Source organism: Mesoplodon bidens (assembly GCF_964165515.1).
Source record: "Mesoplodon bidens genome assembly, chromosome: 12".
In the NCBI taxonomy this organism is placed as follows: Eukaryota; Metazoa; Chordata; class Mammalia; order Artiodactyla; family Ziphiidae; genus Mesoplodon; species Mesoplodon bidens.
In genome coordinates this window covers 64,872,913-64,895,498 of record NC_138168.1, presented here as the reverse complement: position 1 = coordinate 64,895,498, position 22,586 = coordinate 64,872,913, and the positions used below count along the sequence as shown (strand labels likewise).

The 22,586-nt window shown below is 40.9% G+C and overlaps 2 protein-coding genes across 4 annotated transcripts in view; one reads left to right on the top strand and one right to left on the bottom strand.

Annotated features, from left to right (window-relative positions):
• The window catches only part of SLC2A12 (solute carrier family 2 member 12), a 60,463-nt gene extending 42,612 nt beyond the window's left edge, over positions 1-17,851 (top strand). The window contains exons 4-5 of one of the 2 annotated variants that reach the window (XM_081251334.1): positions 1,606-1,738; positions 14,072-17,851. In XM_081251334.1, coding sequence (XP_081107460.1) covers positions 1,606-1,738; positions 14,072-14,225 — 287 coding nt within the window. In that variant the 3' untranslated portion in view covers positions 14,226-17,851. The remainder of the gene's footprint in view (positions 1-1,605; positions 1,739-14,071) is intronic. The other variant, XM_081251335.1, reaches the window with a different exon arrangement.
• A 152-nt stretch (positions 17,852-18,003) lies between these two features.
• TBPL1 (TATA-box binding protein like 1) overlaps positions 18,004-22,586 on the bottom strand; it is a 30,303-nt gene continuing 25,720 nt past the window's right edge. For both annotated transcript variants that reach the window (XM_081251336.1, XM_081251337.1), the window contains exons 4-7: positions 22,379-22,442; positions 20,745-20,848; positions 20,558-20,652; positions 18,004-18,539 (exon numbers count right to left, since the gene is read on the bottom strand). In XM_081251336.1, coding sequence (XP_081107462.1) covers positions 18,460-18,539; positions 20,558-20,652; positions 20,745-20,848; positions 22,379-22,442 — 343 coding nt within the window. In that variant the 3' untranslated portion in view covers positions 18,004-18,459. The remainder of the gene's footprint in view (positions 18,540-20,557; positions 20,653-20,744; positions 20,849-22,378; positions 22,443-22,586) is intronic.

Here is a 22,586-nt window from a genome sequence, read left to right as displayed (position 1 = left end):
ATGTCTGAAACAGACAGGGCTGACTCACAACGTAGTGTGCTTTTTTTTTTTTTTTAATTTTTTTGCGGTACGCGGGCCTCTCACTGTTGTGGCCTCTCCCGTTGCGGAGCACAGGCTCCGGACGTGCAGGCTCAGCGGCCATGGCTCACGGTCCCAGCCGCTCCGCGGCATGTGGGATCTTCCCGGACCGGGGCACAAACCCATGTCCCCTGCATCGGCAGGCGGACTCCCAACCACTGCGCCACCAGGGAAGCCCTGTAGTGTGCATTTTTGATAAGTGATGAGCTCCCTGTTACTGAAAGTACTCAAACAGAAGAGCAGATAAGTTTACTGAGATGACCTTTTGGGGTTTTATTTTTTTCCACTTTTTATTTTCTGGTTTTATGCCCCAGAGAGGAAAGAAGGACCAACTCTCCAAGCACTTTACTAAGCACTGTCTTGGGTAAAGCCCTGTGTTAGCAGCAAGAAAATCACCGAGGGAGCAGACTTCAATTAAAATTGCCAGAAGGACTGCAGAGCTGTTCCTTCTCCCTGCTTCTCTCCACCTCAGCACAGCTGACCTATGAGTGGTTAATATGCATAGATCCTTCCACTTTGCATTACCAAATGCCTTCCGCATAACTGCTCAGTCAGTGTTCCCGACTGACCAGTTGTGCTTTGTGGCCGCTAAGGGCTATTTGCATTGTTTCAGTCTGTGGCTGGTCTGAGCCTGTGTTCAGAAAAATCCAGCCTCCTCCTCCCTGCTCCTGGCCACACTGGACTTTCCGCTGAGCCCGGGGTGCTGCAGTGCAAGGGCAGACTCAAGTGCATTGGGGGCCACCTCTCACCAGCTAACATACCTTGACCTTGGTCAGTACTACAAAGGGACTGTACCTCTGGCTAGAAGCGCTCAGAGGGGAAACTAGGTTGGCGGGTGAGATCCATCAAAACCTGGAGGGTCCTGCTTCTTGTTGATGCATCTTAGCAAGTTAATGCCTTTCATTCGAACCATGATCACTTTTTTTCCCTGAATCCAGGAAGCAGTATTACAAATACTGCCAGCTACTAAAATGATGAAATATTGCCAACATGAAACGATGTATTCAAATCAGAGTAAAGAAAGGGGAGCCCATTCCAAGAAGAGTCCATCTGTATAAATATGTCTTTAAAAATGTCTACCAAGTAGAAACCAAACTGCTATGGCGGGGATTCCCAAGAGAGGAACGGTAGAGGGTGAGGAGAGAGGAGATAGATAGTTTACCTTCTGTTTTATGTGTTTCTGTGTTGCTTGAGGGTTTTTTTTTTTTTTTTTTTTTGGCAATGAGAATTTCTATTACCATTTTGAAAACGAAAAGTATTATGTTCACCAAGAAGATGGCATTGGGTTTAAATTGTGATATTTACAAGACTGTTATTCACTTTACCAGAGAAAGCTGGCGTTGTTTGTGAAAATGAAACTTTCAGAGGCTGGCTATATTTTTAATTTGTGATTGCTATTTCCCTGGATACTACCGGCATGTTTGAAAATGCATATGTTTTCATATATGCTCTAAGAAGCAGCTGTCCACAAATGGGATGAAAGCAACACAAAATGCATCTCTAACCAATTTCTTTTGTCCTCTCTAGATCTCATTGGCCTGCCATGTGTGTGCTTTATATATACAATTATGAGTCTAGCATCTCTGGTTTTTGTTGTTGTGTTTATACCCGAAACAAAGGGATGCTCTTTGGAACAAATATCAATGGAGCTGGCAAAAGAGTGAGTATTATGTGCATTGCTCTCCAAACAGCACTCTTTGGTCAAAACTTCAGCTTTTATATACAGTGGAATAATAATAATATCTGAAATTTTTTAGGATATTCCCTTTGGTGGAGAAACCATATCTCAAAGCATAATTTGAGTTTCTCTGCCATGCGTTTAATTTGGCTAATTCAGCTAAGGAATTAGAATAAGCAGAGCTTTCTAACAAGTGAAACTTTCAAAGCTCTTTTCAGTAATGATTGAAGAACCTCGCCCATCTCTGGTTTCCCACACAGGGGATGGGAGTTGCTTGGGGTTTCAGGTGGTCCTGGAATGTCATGCTTGCCTTGTGCTAGCACCGTGGGCTTCAGCCTTCCACCTCTATCACACTTGTAGGTCTCTAAGCCCTAAACACTTGTTAAGGCTAAGGTTACCAGGAAAACTCTTGGGCTTAAATGTCTACAATTATTCCAAATATGGCACAAAGTGCACTAAGAAAGATAAAGAGTTTCCTACATGAACAGGCAGTTAGAACACTGGTTAAATAAAATTCATATGGAAAGACTGCTTGAACAATTTGACATAGCAGTGGCCTGTGAAGACTCCCCTTTTCTTTAGGAGCAGGTTTCACAGTTCTGACTGTTGAAACTGTGGCCTGGGGGAGGAGAGGATGCACAGGGGCCAGGAATGAAGGAGAACTTGTTGCTCTTCCTAGGATTTAATCATTCTGCCCAAAACTGTAGGGATACTTTTTTGTGGACTTTAATATAACAAGAGGAAACTACATATTTACAGTTTGTGCCTTTCTTCTAAAAAGACTTTCATTACACTAGAGAGAAATGTATGATGGCTACAGAAATTGTGGGCATAGTGATTCTTCAGCTTTTGTCTGAAGGAAGAATAAACCTGATAGGTGAATTGATGGTAGGTATGTGTACAAATATATAGACCGAGCCCTTAATCCTGGTTTATTAGTATTATATAATAATTTTTAAAATTATTATTAGGGTATGAAGTAAGTAGGAGTATGGATGATTTTTACTTTGTACCTTATATACTTTAAAATGGTTTACAGGGAATTCCCTGGCGGTCCAGTGGTTAGGACTTGGAACTCTCACTGTCAGGGCCTGGGTTCAATACCTGGTCAGGGAACTAAGATCTCACAAGCCGAGTGGGGTGGCCAAAAAAAAAAAAAAAAAAAAAAAAAAGGTTTACATTTGAAAGACATTTCATTTTAGTAAGCAGAAAAACTTTTCTCTTAACTCAAGGTAAATGTCAACTGTAGGGATAATTTTTGATGCTGATAAGGCCCTATTTTTAAAGCCTTCAATGAAAATGAAAAGTATTCATTTACAAAGAGAAATATAATTGTCAGGAAAGCCAGCTATCTCCTTGGCCTGGCCAGAGCATTGCCTGGCTCTATTCAAGTTGAAGTCAAATAATTGGATTTCTTGGCGAGCACAGAATCTGAACAACAATTAATTACACATACATGATTCAAATAACTAATAGCCTCAGACCTTGATAACACAGTGCATTCATCTGTAAACTGGAAACATGTCTGACAGATGCAGGCCTTTTCCAGAACTTAGATGCCAGGACACCAGTGGTGTCCACATCTGTTGGTCACCCTTCATTTCTCATCTTCCCTAGAGCTTGTTTCACATCAGTGGTCTATTTAGATATAAAACACTCTCCCCTAATGTAGTGGCTTAAAATACACTATTTTCCGTGATTCTTTGGTTTGGCTAGGTGGGGCCTTTGCTCATTTCACCGAGGCTCCACCAACATCAGCCGGAGGGTCAGTTGGACTGGAAGGTGCTGACACAGCGGGAAGCTTCAGTTCTCTTCAGGTGGCCTCATCCTACAGGAGGCTAACCTGGCTTCCTTACCTGTCAGACTCTGGGCAGCATTCCAAGGTAGTGGAGGCATAAGCTGCAAGGTTCCATGAGGTTTCCCTTCTGGAAGTCACACTACATCACTTCCATTACTTTCTATTGTCAGTACAAGTCCCAAGGCCAGCCCAGGTTCAAGGGGTGTAGGGACTGACTTATGTCTTGATGAAACGAAGGGCAAAGTTTTTTTTTTTTTTTGGTGGTATGCGGGCCTCTCACCGCTGTGGCCTCTCCCGCTGCGGAGCACAGGCTCCGGACGCGCCCGCTCAGCGGCCATGGCTCACGGGCCCAGCCGCTCCATGGCATGTGGGATCCTCCCAGACCGGGGCAAGAACCCGTGTCCCCTGCATCGGCAGGCGGACTCTCAACCACTGCGCCACCAGGGAAGCCCAAGGGCAAAGTTTTTTGGTTTTGTTTTTTACCACATTTAATCTACCACACCTACTCTTTCTTGAAATTCTTTTACCTCCTAAGAAACAATTTTTTTCCCTGGGTTTCCTCCTGCCTCACTAACTCTTACTTCCTTATTTCTGCTTCTATTCGTACATGAGGGTTATCTTTGAAGAGTTAGCCCTATAGCCTTATGCCTTAAGGGCCAATGCAAACCCTCATCTTCAAAGCCTTGAGTAACCCTAGCCCTGATAGTATTCCTTTCACCAGAATCATCAATATTTTCTAGTCCCACTTTATTTTTTTTATTTTTTATTTTTTGGTCACGCCACAGGGCATGCAGGATCTTAGTTTCCTGACCAGGAATCGAACCTGTGCCCCTTGCAGTGGACATGGGGAGCCCTAACCACTGGACTGCCAGGGAATTCCCCCCATTTTCTTTTTATATTGCCTTAGCTAAAACTCTAGTGATTTCACTTCCTTAATTAAGTAGGTTATAAAGTTTTGGCATCCGGGAATGGTCTTGGCCCATTATCTTTTGTATGTAACCTCTAGAGTGCCTAGCTTAAAATTGATTCCTAGCAGATGACTAAAAACTATCCACTGTTCAGTTGGATACCTTGTGGTCAATCCAATGCTGAATTCATTGTGTGTGGGGATTAGATTATGGGTAACAATATAAACCACAACAAGTTTTGATCTGTGGATCACAGATGAGATTTAATCTTATGATCTAACAATCTGTGCAACAGGAAGAGGTATGTGTTCAGAAAAGGGAGACATATGGCCTGCACCATACCACTCCCTGCCCGCAACTTCCGAGATTATTCATTCAACTCTTTGTTGATTATCTACTATGGAGTAGACACTGTATTAGGAAAGGACTGAAAGTATAGGAGACAAAGAATCCATAGCTCCTTTATTTGGAGAGGCAGACCAGAAAACAGACCATTGCAATACACTGTGTTGGCAAGTGCAAAGGAAGGGCACATGTATTGGGGTAGAGAATGCCTTTAAAAATAAAGGTTTGTTACAATTCTTGTAAGCAATACTAACTAAAAAATTGAAGCAGGGAGAAAGCAGTAATGAATTAATTGAACGAAACTAAGAATCACTCCTCATTGCCCTCTTTTTTCAAAAGTCTAACTTGAAAGCAGAATGTTCTCAACGAATTAAGGTTAAGAAACTTTTAGATCTTTTTTTTTTTTTTTAATATGGGGCTGTCAGAATGGCTCAAATTTCAAACCAAATGAAAACCTGAAGACAAAACTTAAGCCAATCTTTCCATCCCGTAGGCCTCCAGAATAAGACATTCCGTAAGAACATAGTGATTTGGGTGTCTAAAACTCAACAAAACATATTCATTCAGAATTCGGGGTGGGGAAGAAATCTGTCTAAATTAACAAAACTCTGCATTATGAAATGTTTTTGAATTACTCAAACTTAAATCCAGACCCTCTCCAAGAAAGTTTTAAATTGCAAATTAGGAGAGATCCAAAAGCCCAAGTACTACCCACCCCTAGACAGATTCGACAAGTACCAGGAGGTTGGTGTAGAAGAACAAACAGAGATAAGGGCACAGGTGCGAATTATGAAAGATGAGGTGGCAAAACAATTCTGCATTTCAAATTCATTTCTAGGGGCAGCAAGCAGCAGTGTCTACCAGGGATGCATTCTTGTGGGGAAAGCCCAGTACCTGAGGGCAGAAAGGAAAGAGTTGCCTTCAGAAATCTTGGCTAACTCTGATTTCTGCAACATCAAAGAGCCTGGGACATGTCTTAGCTTGAAGCAGTAGGTTGGCAAATGCTTTAAAAATGAAAATGTAAGCAGCCTGAATGCTATAAATTGACCAAAGTTATGTATGTAGTATGTGTGTTAAACAAGGTTCCCTGGAGGGAAATGGCAGAGACAAAAATAGAAATAAAATACATAATGGTATTGAAAAGTGATCGAACTAGCTAAGTGAACATGGGGGCGGTGGAAAGCCCCCAGGGACTTGTGAGGACACGAAAGTTGAAGTGAACTGGAAGATGGAGGATGGCTACTGCCGAGCTAAGGGAGACTTCATGAACTTCGGAGTTAATGAACCAATGAATCAACTTTTGTCCCCAGGGAAAGAGAGTCCAGATGTGTATGTCCCAATGATTTTCTAAGCAACAAGAAAGGAAACTATTTATAATATCAAATTAACTTCAAATTTGATACTCCATACCGCTTGATATTTTCCTTTCTCATATTTGGAGTTGGCTTCTTTTCCTTCTATTTCTACAAGGCTGAGAAAACAAATAGTCTTCCAAAGTTGTTAAGTTTCTTGTAAGATAAACAATGACTCAGTGGAGAGGTCAGAAAAGATTTCAGCAATAATGTAATTTGAAAGGATTTCATTTTGAACTTGTGCCCTGTCAGCTACAAACACAAACATAAAATGGGACATTTGCCATATGTGCTGTTTCAGCTGTGACTTTCATTCTTTTCCCCAGTTTAAGTGGAAATAATTAGAGAAAACTAACAAGTTAATGTTTTGTAAATATTTTAGTTCTGAGACTTTAGGTTATTTTTCACTTTTAGCAGCTCATTTTTAGTGGTCATTCCTTCATTCATTCACCCAAATTCATTTATTTGCTACTTACTGAGCACCTGTTCCGTGCCACGCACTGTTCTAGGTGCTATAACATTAATCAGTGAGCAAAAATGCCATGAGAATTAAGAGAGTAAGTGTGTGTGGGGGGGTACTTTTGTTTTTTTGGGTTTTTGTTTCATTGTACATTTTTATTAGAGTAGTTGATTTACAATGTTGTGTTAGTGTTTGCTGTACAGCAAAGTGAATCAGTTATACATATACATATATCCACTCTTTTTTAGATTCTTTCTTTTCCCATATAGATCATTACAGAGTATTGAGTAGAGTTCCCTGTGCTATACAGTAGGCCCATATTAGTTATCTATTTTATGTATAGTAGTGCAACACTTGTTATTTTCTTTTCTTTTCTTTTCTTTTTGGTAGTGGCCAACCTAATGGCTTGAGGTGGTATCTTACTGTAGGGGGTACTTTATTTATTTATTTATTTGTTTGTTTATTTATTTATGGCTGCGTTGGGTCTTTGTTACTGTGCGTGGGCTCTCTCTAGTTGCGGCGAGCGGGGACTACTCTTCATTGCAGTGTGCAGGCTTCTCACTGTGGTGGCTTCTCGTTGCGAAGCACAGGCTCTAGGCACGCAGGCTTCAGTAGCTCTGGCATGCGGGCTCAGTAGTTGTGGCACACGGGCTTAGTTGCTCCACGCCATGTGGGATTTTCCCGAACCAGGGCTTGAACCTGTGTCCCCTGCACTGGCAGGCGGATTCTTAACCACTGCACCACCAGGGAAGCCCAGGGGGGTACTTTTGATTGGTGATCTGAGAAGGTTATCCTGAGAGATAACATTTAAGATAAAATCTGAGTAGTAATGAAGAGCCAACCCTGCAAAGGTAGGGGGAAAGAGAATTCAGGCAGAGAACAGCTAGTGCAAAGACTAAATCAGAAACACACTGGACCTGTTCCAGGAACCAAAAGATGTTCAGGAGGCTGCGATCTTTGAGATCCAGTGAGAAAGTCGGTGGAAACTGACGTGTGGGGCTTTACAGACTGAGTTTGGATTTCATTCTAAGTGCAATGGGAAGCTACTAAAGTATTTTCAGCAGGGGAGTGACGTGACCTCATTTACTTTAAGGCGTGCCAAGCCAGCGTCTGCAGGCACACAGCTGAACGTGGCTGAGAAAGCACACGAGCACAGGGCTGGGGCCTAGGTTCAATCATCCTGACTGACCTCAAGAGGCACCCTCCATGCTACCTGGCAATCATCCATGTCCCTTGTTCATGAACTCTCCTAGACAACTGCTCAATACCAGCCTCTCTCTGGAAACCTCCCACCTCCTTAGCCGTCCTCACTCCCACCAACAGACTTGCTCCTGACTTCACGGAAGAAATGAACACAATCAGAAAGGGAACTTCCTTAACCTTCCTTAACCTTCCACCTCAACCCACACATCAGTGTTTGCATCCAAATACACCACCATCCCTCTGGGTTCTATCTTTTAACTCATTCCTATGTGAAGCCAACCACTTCATGCCCTCTGCCCTTCCCTTCTCCAGAACATTCCCCAATAGTCCTCCCTGATCACCCCTGCATCATCCATATCTTCCCTCTCTCCTAGATCTCTATTTTGCATCAGCAGAGCAACCTTGTGTGATTTTTTTTCCTCATCTTAAAAAAAAAATATCTTGGGCTTCCCTGGTGGTGCAGTGGTTGAGAGTCCACCTGCCGATGCAGGGGACACGGGTTCATGCCCTGGTCCAGGAAGATCCCACATGCCGCCGAGCGGCTGGGCCCGTGAGCCATGGCCGCTGAGCCTGCGCGTCCGGAGCCTGTGCTCCACAACGGGAGAGGCCACAACAGTGAGAGGCCCACGTACCGCAAAAAAAAAAAAAAAAAAAAATCTTTGGATCCCATTTTCCTCCCTAGGTTTTGCTCCTGTATCATTTTTAAAATTAGATTTATTTATTTTTATTTATTCATTTTTGGCTGTATTGGGTCTTCGTTGCTGCTCGCGGGCTCTCTAGTTGCGACGAGCGGAGGCTACTCTTGGTTGCCGTGTGTGGGTTTCTCATTGCAGTGCTTCTCTTGTTGTGCAGCACGGGCTCTAGGCACACGGGCTTCAGTAGTCATGGCATGTGGGCTCAGTAGTTGTGGCTCGCGGGCTCTAGAGCTCAGGCTCAGCAGTTGTGATGCACGGGCTTAGTTGCTCCGTGGCGTGTGGGATCTTCCCGGATGAGGGATCGAACCTGTGTCCCCTGCACTGGCAGGCGGATTCTTAACCACTGTGCCACCAGGGAAGTCACCTGTATTCTTTGCCATCATTTATGGCAAAGTTCTTTCAGAGTTGTCTCTATTCACTGTCAGCAATTCCTCTCTTCCTATCCTCTCATGAACCTGCTCCGATGAGACTTCTATGGCCATTACTCTACTGTCATTGCTCCTTTTAACATCCTGGTTACCTCCATGTTGCTAAACCCCGTGATCAATTCTCATCCATTGTCTTAATGGCTCATGCAGTGACCATCCCCAGCATTGACTGGGGTGAGCACGCCCTCCTTCCCAAAATACTTGCTTCACTGCCTTCAGGGACCGGCCTCCTGGTTGTCTCTTACCAGTCACGCCTCAGCATCCTCTGCTGGTTCCATCTCATCTTTCACTGTCTTAAAGTTGGTGTGCCCTAGGGCTTCGTCCTCTGACCCCTCCTCTATCCCCTCACTGGCTCGCTGATCTCAAAGTTATGGTCTTTACACCATCCATATGCCACTGAATCCAACATATACATCTCCAGCTTCAATATCTCCCCTGAACACAAGGCTTTTCTATTCAACTGTTTGCCCTCCAACTCTTTTCAAATGTCTAACAAATATTACAAACATGATCTGAATTGAATCCCAATATTCCCCAAACCTACTCCACTCGCAGACTTTTCCACCTCAGTTGATGTCAATCTTATCCTTCTACTTGCTCTGTTTACAAACCTTGGCATCTCCCCTGACTCTTTCCCTCCCACCCCATGTTCAGTCTTTCAGAAAACAGTGTTGGCTCTAATTTAAAAATAGATCCAGGGACTTCCCTGGAAGCACAGTGGTTAAGAATCCACCTGCCAGTGCAGGGGACACGGGTTCGAGCCCTGGTCTGGGAAGATCCCACATGCCTTGGAGCAACTAAGCCCTGCATCACAACTACTGAGCTTGTGCTCTAGAGCTTGCGAGCCACAACTACTGAGCCCCTGTGCTGCAACTACTGAAGCCCGTGCGCCTAGAGCCCGTGCCCCGCAACAAGAGCAGCCACTGCAATAAGAAGCCTGCGCACCACAACGAAGCGCAGCCCCCGCTTGCTGCAACTAGAGAAAGCCCGTGCGCAGCAATGAAGACCCAACACAGCCAAAAATAAATAAATTAAATAAATAAATTTATAAAAAAATATAGATCCAGAGCCTGCCACCTGCACTGCCCCTCCCTTGATCTGAGTTGCCGTGCTCTCTCCTGCGTTACTGTAGTAGCCACCTGCCTGGTCCTGTTTTCAGCCTCCATCCCCTCTGATCTGTTTTCAGCACAGCAGCCAGTGATCCCTTTAAATATGATCAAGTTATTCCTTTGCTCAAATCCTCCAGCGGCTTTGATGGCCCGTACAGCCCTACATATCCTACTACTCTCCCCCTCTTTCACTCTCATCAGCTGCACTGGCCATTTTGCTGCATCCCAAACACACCACGCAATGCTCAAGACTCAGGGTCTCTGCCCTGGTTTCCTCTGTCTAGAATTCCCTTCCCTTAGATATCCACTTGTCTCACCAACTTTATCTCCTTCTGAATTGTCCTGTTACCCTACTTAAAATCACAATCATGTCCCAACTCTGCATCCGCTTTCTTTTTTCAGGTTTTCCCCCAAAGCTGGTTACTTCTATATTTCACTTGGTTTCTTGTCTATCTCCTCTCACTCCATTAAGTTCCTTGAAGGCAGGGAATTTTGTATGCTTTGTTCACTGTTGTTTCCCAGCACCTGGAATAATTTCTTTGCATATAATTGAAGCTCATTATTGAAAATGAATAAATTAACGAATTAACTGGATATAGGAGTAAGGCAATGAAGTAGTCAGGGTGGTACCTAAATTTTTAGCTTGAGAAACTGCATGGTCGGTAACACAGGGGAGCCCTTTCAGAACTAGGTTTCAGGGCTGGAAAGATTACAGAGATGTCCATTAGACATCAGATGGATATAGTACTGTTTTGGCAGCTGGATATGTAAGTATGAAATCCTGGAGACACTCAGAGTCAGGGTCAGATTTGGGCAAGTGGTATTTAGGTTATGGAACCAGATGAGATCATCTAGTCAGAGAGCAGAGAGAAAAGAATGAGGTGCAGGACCAAGCCCTGGATTACGCCAATACTTAGAGAACAGGCAGAGGAGAGTGAGTATCGAGAGGACTGAAAAGGAGCCAATGGTGAGGCTGGAGAGGAGCCAGGAGAATATGGTATCACTGAAGCCAAGAGGAGTGTTGTCAGGAGGAGGGCTGGATGATGCTGGGACGGGGAGCAAACAGGATGATCATAACCTCGACTGTCTTTACCCATCGCTGCTCCTTTCACAAGCATCCCACTCACCCTCGGACCACTCTGCATTTCAGTTCACTCTCTCAAGCACCTACCAGGACTGGGAATCCACTGAAGAGTCATCACCCATGTCCTCACTTCCTTTCTTACCTTCCTTAGATCCCATGCACCACCCCTCCCTTTACCCTGCCCTCTCTCCCTCCATTCAGGCAAACCTTAATTCTGATTAAGCCAATTCTTAGCTTGTTTTATCCCTGTGTCCGAGGAACTTGGCTTGAGATACACCCAACTATACTGACAAGTCCAGTTTTAAATTGATGAACATAAGTCTCAAGCAGGTCTTCAGGAATGTCCTGCAAACTACCACATGGCCCTGGTCAGTTGATTTTCCTACTGTCCAAGATGGTGGCCTCACACCCTGTCCCCTCTCAAGCCTCCAGCACTCCCTCCCACTTCCTCACTCTCTGCTGATGGTCTTGGGTTTTTAGTTCACTGAGAAAACAGAAAGAAAGAGCCCACTTCATCCCGCACACCATATACTCAACTACCTACATCTATGCCCACCTTCTCTCTCTTGGTGCAAAGGCCAATTCTTTCATTTGTCCTGAGCATGTCACATCAATTTCCCCCTTCTATGGGATTATCACACACACACACACACACACACACACAGAGCTGCAGTACTCCCCATCCTAAACAACATGCCTCCCTAGACCTCAAATCTCCAATGCCCCCCGGGTACCCACTCACTCCCTGCCCACTTTTCAGTTCCAGAGTGCTCTGTTGTCTCCAGGACCTCACCTCTCATTCTTTCTTGAACTTCCTCCTCTCAGGCTCTTTCCTGCTTTCTGACTCCCCAGGCTACTCGTGACTTCTGCCGAGTTCCCAAACCTCAGGGTCAGTTCCCGTGTTATGTGACTTTCCAGCAGCACGTGCCCAGGCCCTCATGCTCCCTATCTTTAAACATTTTTTTTTTCACTTGTCTTCTGGAATATTACAGTTTCCTGGTTTTCCTCCTACCTCATTAGTCATTCCTTGGTCTCCGCTGCTTCCCCTTCCTCCCTCCCTCCCTTCAAATACCATAATGCCCAGGGCTCAATCCTTAGATCTCCATCTACACTCACTTCTTGGATGTATTCCCCTGGCTTTATCAGCCATCCATAAATTGATGACTCCCAAATGATTATCTCTAGTCTCGGACCTTTTACCTGATTTTCGAATTCCGAAATCCAACTGTCCACTTGACGTCTTTGGTTGCAACATCCAAAAGGCATCTCTAATCTGACAGAACTCTTGATTCCCAGTCCCCTTGATCACCCAGTCACATTTCCTCCATGGATCTTCTGCTTGGGGGGAACTTCTGAGGCCAGGGGTGCTTTGAGGCCAGAGGCTTAGGATTCATCCACGCTACTCCTTTCACCCCACAGCTACACTATCAGTAAGTCTTGTTAGCTGTTAACAAAACATATGAATATACACTTTCCACCAGTACTGTTCTAAATCCAAGCCACCATCTTTTATTTGGACTTACTAACCTCCAAACTAGTCTTCCTCTTTCAACTCCTGCGCTCTGCACGCTATCCTCCATACAGCAGCAGTTAGATGGCTCTTTTATTTTTTGTAATAAACATTTATTATTTTACACAGTGTCTGCGGGTCTGGAGTTTAGGAGTGGTTTAGCAGGACGGCTCTGGTTCTGGAAGTTGCAATCTAGCTGTTGGTCAAGGCTGCAATCATCTGAGGACTGTACTGAGGCTCAAGGATTAAATTTTTTTTAAAAAAATATTTATTTGGTTGTGCCGGGTCTTAGCTGTGGCAGGCGGGCTCCTTAGCTGTGGCATGAGAACTCTTAGTTGCAGTATGCATGTGGGATCTAGTTCCCTGATAGGGATCGAACCCGGGCCCCCTGCATTGGGAGCATGGAGTCTTATCCACTGCGCCACCAGGGAAGTCCCTAGATGGATCTTAAAAATGTCATTCCTCAGCTCAAAACCCCATGGCTCCTACTACATTTTGAATAAAATTCAAGCTCCTTAACTATGGCTGCTACCCTCCCCTCCGACCTCACGTCTGTCATTCAGGTACTCGCCATGCTCTAGCCATATCGGACTTTCTGCAACACGGCACTTAGCTACAATCCTTCACATGGTTCCCTCCCTAACTTCACTCCAGTCTCTGATCAGATGCCACCTAATCTTTAGAGATGCCAGCAGTATGATACAGTCCCCACACCCCAACTAAGTCATTCTTTTTCCCTTTCTTGGTTTACTTTTCTCCTTACCACTCTTATTACTTGAAATTATAGGCTTATGTGCTTGGCTCCTGTTAAAGGGTAAGCTCCTTGAAAGCCAGAGTCTTTATCTCCTCCATCCATAGCACCTGGCATGTTGTAGCCACTCGATGAACTCATTAAATTATAGGACAGGATATTTGAAAGGGGAGAGAGAGGTTCAAAGGTGTTTATTTAAATACACATGAAATACTAGAGCATGTTTTTATGCTGATGGGAATAATGTTGCAGAAATGAATTTGTTAATGCAGGGGTAAGGGGATAATGCAGAAAGCAGAATATGTAGATATAAATATCGATAGGCATATTGGTAAGCAGAGTTTGAGAAAAGGGAAGAAATTAAAGAGGATCTGGGATGTAATCTCCAGTAGTTCTATGTAAGACTATCCTTGGAATCCTTCCCTGCAGACAGGAATGCCGTGATTATGTTCTGAGAAGAAGGCACCCCACCTTACCCTTTGCATGAGATTGATCAAAGTTCTGTGGTGCACTGAATTTCATGACACGTGGAAACTTTGCAATAAACCTTGGTCTTCTTTTGCAGTGCTAAAACATTAAAGCCCCAGGGTGATTTAAAACATTATAGCCTGCACATTTTCAAATACTGTAACTTAAGAATGACATTTTCATTAGTGCCTCTTTCTCTTTCAGGAACTATATGAAAAACAATATTTGTTTTATGAGTCATCACCAAGAGGAATTAGTGCCAAAACAGCTTCAAAAAAGAAAACCCCAAGAACAGTTCTTGGAGTCTAAAAAGCTACGGGGTAGGGGACAGCCAAGGCAGCTTTCTCCAGAGACCTAATGGCCTCAAAACCTTACAAATGTTGATACAGTATGAGAACATTTAGGGTGTCTTCCTACATACATATTGGCCAATACATATTGGCCACTCCCATGTTTTCTCTTCAGTATCACAGAGCTAGTTTAAAAGGTACACCCTGAAATTATAGAGACAATCTTTAATCTCTACCCCCCACAAAAGGAACCATGAAAGGTAGGTGAGGAACAAGGTCCCAAGTGATCCCTTTCTTACTCTGAGCAGAATACCAGGTTAAAAAATAATACCGGTTGGTTATCTTCCACCTTCTTCACAGAGCAGCCTTTGAAAGACTATGAACTAGTGATGAGAACAACTTTTACCTTAAGGTTTGTATGCATAGAGGCCAGTTGCAGCTTTATTATTAAGACACAGAAGTTGTCTGAACATAAGCTTATGGTTTTTTGCCTACCAAGACACTACCTGCACTGGGTCTTGTGTAAAAAAGAACCAGGACACAATGTGGACAATTGCAAACATGTTCTAGGTTAGGATAGGGTCCTGGTTAGGATTTTAGTGATAATTTCTAATTACAGTTCAACAAGGATAAAGATTATACATCCTATTTTATGAATTATGAACTACAATGTAATTCAAAATATCCTTTTATGAATTTGGTATTAGTATTATAAAATATTAAGAGAAACAACTCTGCAATAGTTGAGAAAAATAAGCATTTTCCATCCATTTTTTAAAAATACGAATAGAAAGGACAATTTCAAAATCCTGGGACCATATTTATTTAGAAGTAGCTGTTAGTAAAACACGAGAAAAGAAATCAAGCCATTAGGTTATTTATCCAAATCTGTAAGTAATTAGGTTTGAGTTACTAAGTCAAGCTTATACAGTTCTCTCTTTGTAAGGCTTTCATGATACCTTAATAGCGATCCATAGTTTCCTGTGATTCTTCACACTCCTCAGGATTATCACTACCTCAGGTTATGGCCTACAGGCTATAAGTGATGCTGACTTTCAGATGCCTGCAAACATAATAAATGACATCCAAACATCGGGACAATTCCCTCAATATGGTCTTCTCTATGATGAAACAGAGATCACCGACTGTACCAGAAACTTGCGTTTTCACCCACACAACAATGGATTGCTCTCTTCTGTATTTCACCAGTTGAATTTTAAGACGTGGGGAGGCATTTTACCCATAGAATTTGGATACGATGATAGAAAATCTACAATAAAGAATCTCAAACCACTTATGCAGTAACCCATTAAATGACTAATATTATAAGCTATGGGAGACACACACAAAAAGTACTGAGCAACCTAACTTGAAAAAGAATACAAAAATATGATTAACCTGAAGAAAGGAGAATCCTAAGAGTCAAAAGCCCTTTTTTATTCACCTTGAAATTTTTCTATTGGCCCATAACAAAGTGTCCCAGTTTGATATAAGGAAATATGATCTACTGCATTCCCTTATAATGAAGTGATCTGACTACAACCTATGTAAACAACAGTAAAACTATATTATCAGGAACTCAGGAGAATGACTAAAAGTCCTGGTGCTGAAACATACTATCTAAATTAAAATTGGCAGGGGAAGTTATGAGGAAGGGAGATTTGCAGTCTTCATTCTGCATGGTACATTTCATATGCAAGTTAGAACATGCATCGTTCACTTGTTTTGGAAGAAGGGAAAGTGTGTTCTGTAGAGGATCAATTTAAGAAATTTATTATGAACCTTCAGTGCAATCATACGCTGAGATTAAAAAAGGTCAAGACAGGTAATCAATATGAATTTTTTTTCTTTGCCAAGCATCACAGATTGTAAGATATTTAACAAAATTGTTACATATTTCACTGTGCAGTTCAAACACTGTATATACTTTAGCTATCTCTTGGCTTAGCCATACATTGTAAATGGGCAGGAAACTGTTTTAAACCTAGTAGGTTCATCACTAAGTGATTTCAACTTCAGTATCTTAAACACTCTCTTATATTTTCTTTTATTATCCAGAATCTATAATGAAACAGTTCTGTTTTCAAACTAATTTTTACCCAATATGCACCCAATTAGAGCTTTTTGACTTTCAAAAATAAAAAAGGGGGAATACTTATAATTTATATGTATATATTCACAGTTTTTATTTATAAAAAAAATGTACAGCACTTGTGAAAAGCCAGAAGACATTAGACACACTCATTGCTTACCAACTTTGTTAAGTATAGTGGGTCACCCATGACACTTTGCCAGGAGATACTCAAGCAAGCAGCCCTGAAACCAGACCCGGTCAGATTGTCTTTCTCCCTCTTTTCTGAGACAGCATTTTGATGAGCTACTGATCTACATAGTTTTCAAGTCACTCGAATACTGAAAAATATTACAACAAACATCTGGATCTACACCTTGGCTATATAATCATGTTTCTCCCCCTTTTTGCTATTTCTTTTTTGTGAACACTGCCAAACAGGAGGTCAGTTAATTACTGTTAATTAAATCTAAGTGGAAAACCTCAAATTTTTGAAACAGTCTGCCCAGAACCTATAACTTTCATTGAATTTTATTCTGTATATTTTTTGAGGTTGCCTATCCTACTGGATCTCAAAATGAAGCAAATAAACACAAATGTAAAAAATGAGAAAGAAGTCTTAAAATCACAATTAAGTCTTTCCCAAGAAAGAAAATATAAAAGTTAGCCATTGGCCCCAACTTATGAGGGAGTGAGAGGCAGGGTAGGGGAAGGCATCGAGAAGAAAGAAGATAAAAATAAACATAAAAAATAATACATATTGTTCAGTGCAGCTTTCAAGATTTTAGAATATGGTAGGGAAAATGGAGGTTAAGATGTTCCAATTTTTCACAAAGGTTTCAAAACATTTTGGAAATTCAAGGTTTTAGTGGAAAATTGTGTTGTACTATTACCTCTATTAATTTTAACTGAGAAGCTAATATGACTCTCCACTCAGCTTTGTTTCTAGGTAAAATCATTGTTAGTAATACTAAACTCCTAAACACAAATGGCCAAGCACCACTGCAGCCTGATCCTATGTTACCATTCCTGGGCTCATGGGCGAGCCAGAGAGCCACTGTTTAACAAATGCATATTTATTATAACTTTAAGAGGAGCAATCCCGTATACTGAGTAGTCACTCTTTAGCTTCATTAAATAAGACACAGCAAGGGGAAAGACTTATCTTGCAAAATGGCTTTCAAGTTCAAATTGAACTGTAGTATAATTACACTGTGGCACAGAATCAGCTTTTGGGCACTTCTTGCTAAAACAGCACAATGTTTCAACTTCTGACGAGGCTCTTAGTAAAGCCTTGAGTACCAACCTAAGATTTTTACTTTCCTATAACCAGAGTTGAGTCTTTCCAGAATAACAAAGGTACATATGAGGTACAACCCATCACAGCTTCTTTCTTATATTCATCTTGTAGGTAAGAGTTTCTCTTTTTAAAACTACAACTTTATGACTTTTAAAAGATAGTTAACATTTTCTATCATGTTAAATTAGCAACATAAAACATTACGCTTAATTTATAAAGTTCTACTCCAGTTCCCTAGAATTTATATACATGTTTTTATTTCTAATCTGCAAGAAAAAAATTCCTATTTGATATTTGGTAACAGAGCATTAAAAGATACTATACACATGTGGCATATATATATTTACAAAATACACTTCAAAAAGAAGCCAACACACTTTAGCAAAAGTCTAAGCTTGCATAGATTAAAAAAAAAAGAATTATGAATACAATTTTTGTTAAAATAGAAAATGGGGAATAGAATGGATATGAAGAGTGATCTTTTCCAAACTTTTATTTGTGCACATTCAATTGAAAAAGATAACTTTTACAGGTTCTTTGGTGCCCATATTCAGCATACAAAAATGTAAAAGACTATTCACAAATTAAACACATCAGCTCAAACTGGAAAAAAATAATGACAACAACAGAACACTTTAAGGTAGTGCACACTGTGACAGCTCTGCTCGTGGGGACATGAAATTACTGCGAAAATAAATAGAATGTCCTTTTGTAAAAGCAGCAATGTCATGTCTTGTAAACTTCCTTTTTATATTACAGCAAGGTTTGAAATAAAATCCAAAGGGACTGGAGCTTACACTGTAGCCGTGAATGAATAAAAGAGTCTATTTCCTCAATTACTGTTGGTCCAGTTTTCCTTTTGTTTTGAGTCCAATGTGCAGCAGGTTTTAAAAGGTGCTCAGTTTGGGATTCTAACCAATTACGTGATGACTTACAAAATTTCTTTCCTGCTTTCAAACACAAATGGGTATACCTGTTCCACAGCAGTAGCGACGGCCTTTACATTGGGCCCTGTAACAACACAATGGAGGAAGGCATGAGAAGAGGCAAAAGAGCACTAGGAAAAGCTGATTTCCCAGAATTACAAATAACCAAGTACTTTAGAATTTATCAGGTTGTTTTAAAAAAATCTACACTTATATAATTATACACACAGTCACAGAAAGAACCAAGAGAATAAGATTTTTTATGGACAATTAAAGGGAATCAAACACAAAATGATGATATTCATCTTGTTTTAGGGCACCATTGTGAAAAGAGAGTATATAAAAAACCACACAATCACAAAGTACTATAATATGCTTATTAAAGGAAGGAATAACAAGCGGGACTATACAACTATTATGATTTTGGTCACTGTAGTCTGGCTTTTGGTTAGGCTACGACTGAAGCTCACAGGAGTATCAAGGAACCCAGCAGAGCTAAACAAAGCTGCTACCAGAGCGTTGGGAAACCAGAGGGCTGTTATAAACTGCACGGTCTAAACATCCCCACAAATTTACTACTATTTGGTACTCACATGTTTATTACTAATCTGGCCATTCACCCTTACAGCTTACTCTGCCCGTTAAAAAAGAAGCACCAGGGGATGAGGTTATGTTATGTATTAATTCATCTATATAATGCTAGGACTTTAAAAATATGTAGCCTTTCATCTAAATAGCTAAAAAATATATAAAAAGGATAATGAAAAAATATTTTTATAAAACTTATTCTGAATAAATACGTTTTTTTCTACTAACGTAAACTTACCTTTTGAAAGATCCTAAAAAGCGTACACATGCATCCACTGTGGACCCTCTGAAGGTACTGACCACGTCTTACCCTGGTCCGATCCTTCCTGACTCACCTCAGTCCCTCCACAGAGTAGAGCTTTGCCCATGGGAACCACTCAGTATATGTCCACCGAATTAACAGTTCATAGGGTATTCCAGAGGTTAATATGTAATGCATACTAATTAACCAGGTCAATCGTCTTCAGTTTGCTACTGTGTTGTTTAAATCTATTAATTTAATATATATTTTACATATGCATTATTTTCTTCCATACTTAGTAGGGACTTGCCAATAGATTTGGAAGCCTCTGTGAGGTCTGGGCTCCAAAGTGTAGAAACAGAGAGTCCAAAGAAGGAAAGAAATGGACTTGCTCCCCCATTTTTAAGATTCAGGCATGACTCTGGCAAGAGCCTTTAAGTCTCCAAGGAAGATGTGAAAATCCATGGCTGAATCAGAACTAAAGCTTTTTTGTTGAAGGCTTACAGGTGTCAATAATTTTTCTTTTCCTCTAAGGATTGAAGGAATAAAAAGAAAATTCAAGGACACTACAGAAATTTTCCTTAACTCAGTTTTGCCAGAGGTTGGGTCTGACTATCAAGTAATGTCTCTGAACAATTTATAATGACAGTACCATTAAAAAAAATCACCCTGCATGCTAATACAACCCTTGGACTCTATGCTTACCTAGTATTCTGAAACTATCCCTTCCAAGTAATTAAAACAATTCAAAAGATATAACAAAATACACATAAAACATACCAAATAGGTACCAATTATATATGAATATTTTGCTCATGTAAAACCTCTATGAAGTTCATAGAATGGGTTTCTCTTGAGTATTTTAAATCCAAGATATCATAAACTTAAAAATCATATATGAAAATACATACTAGAGTATTTTTAATTCCAAACTGAAAACTATCCAAATGCCCATGGAACAATACATTCACGTACCGGGTACTAAATAGCAGTAAGAATGGCTGATCTACAGCTACATGGAGCAATACAGGTGAATCTCACTAGGGTAATTAGGAAGATAAAGAAGACCGACACAAAATAGTATACATAAGATTTCAAAATAGTATATAAAAGCAGGTTAAACTAATCTGTGTTAAAAGTGAGGAGACTGGTTCCCCTAGAAGGGTGGAAGTGGCTAAAAGGGACAAAGCAGACTTTATCGCTATTTCGGTATGGACACCTCTTATCTCATTCAATCCATAATTGACAAGCTTGGCTTCAATATCATAAAATACCTGTTACTGTGATACTTCCTGTTGAAAAAATCTGTAATGTAGCTCTTAGAGATTTTATCCGATAACACACAGCAGGATGAAGTTCAGGTTCGTAACTATGCAAAAAAAGCCAAAATTAATATAAATACTGATAGCCTGACAAGTAATTTCAAATTTGCTAAGTTATCTTGATTCTTCAAAGACCTACCTGGCATGAGGTCTATTGTTCTTGGTGAATTCTGGCAAACGTATTTCAAATGGCATGTTACATACTGCCAAAACGTTAACAACCTTAAAATCTGTAAATATTACCTTCAGGAGAGAAGTAAAACGAATGAATTATTTTGAAACAAACAAAAAAAATCTGCTCATCGTGGCAATCTTAATCATTGAATTGTAATCCTTAAATACAAGAACAAACAAGATAAACAGAAACATTTAAAGCGTGGATTTAGTGTTTTAAGTTATCGGGGACTCCTTAATGCTATAATTAAAGGGGGGAAAAAGGCTCAAAAAGTTCATTAAAAAAATAAACAAAGCCTGAGATAAATGCATGATCAAAGTGCTACATCTGGGGTCTTCTCAATCTTATTTCAGTTTAATTTTTCAATACTTTAAACCCATTTAATATTTAATCTACTGGGATAAGAGGGAGAACAGTGAGGAAAAAAATAAAGCAGAGTCCTCCTTGAAGTGTCAGAATGGAAAGCCATCACTTAAAACTCAGAAAGTAGTGGACACTGAGCTCCAAACACCAGACTTTTTCTTATATGCAGTCAGGTAAAATGGTATTCCTGTGAGTTTAGTTGGATGTTTGTTTTCTTTTGGGGGACAAAATGAGGAATAGTGTGATAGAATTGTTTTTAACTCACTGGGATTTCTCTCAACATTTCTAATATTATGCTAAGAAAAGAGGCTCCAAGGCTGAAAATAATGTCCTCTCAATTAATAACTTTAGCCACTCCTACCAAGATTTTAATGGTTTTACCCTGTCATCTTTTCAACTGTCCCTAGTAAAACCACAAATCTGGATGAACTATCCTCCAACTCAGTACTGGCACAAGGCAGTGGGAGAAAGTCACAAAACGTGCACAGTGGCCCCGCTGTCAATCATGGCTCTCTACCCTGCACTCCCATCCAGCACCAACACCCCCATGCCCGCCCAGCGCCTCAGTGCCTTCCTAGCACCTTCCACCTCAGAGGAGACTGAAAGTCATCAGAGAGAAACTCAACCTCTCATTACTTCCCACCCAAATCCCAAACTGCCTAGGCCCACCTGTTCAGAAACCACAGCTCATCTTTTTCTTTCATTTACTCATCATTTCCAAGTGACCTAGCAAGTCCAGGATATGTATTAATTTTATTCAAATGCATGCCTCTACAAAATTACATTTGATAAGGCTGGCCTGCCAGTAACAGTCATTTTACAAGTGTGAGAGCCTGCTAACCAGTGTGTACGTGTCAACAGGGTCCTGCAGCTCTCGCTCATCATCCTGATACAGCATTCTTGGGATGATCAAAAACAGAATTTTTTTTTTTTTTTTTGTGAGAAGTGAAAAATGTAAAGAGTTGAAAAGGCAGTTCATCTGTAAGGAAACAAGTCTCTCTCTCTCTCTCTACGGGGAAAGGATTTGGGAAAAAGCCAGGATTCCTGACAAATACCCACACGGGCAAGGTCTGCCACTAAATTTTTGTGTTGAAGGACAGTATTATACAATGTAGAAAAAGGTCAATTGTAAGAGGACTTTCTGTGGAGATTTCTTTAGTCCGTTAAAAAAAAGTTAACTTTACAAAAATAAATCCTTGAGTATCTGCAGCTCGGATAGCTTTTGAAAACGTTACCTGAAATCCTAGTTTCTGGAGACTGCGGGCTAAACGTCTGGCACCAAATTTAGCTTCTTCTTCACTGTGGTTTGAAAGAAAGAAAAAGATGATCAGTTACACAGGAAATAAATTTTATACTGAGGAACACAACAAACTGTACACGTGATTTTGTTTTTAAGTCTAGAAACATGTCCTTCCCATGAGGGGAAAATTAAAAAATGAAAGT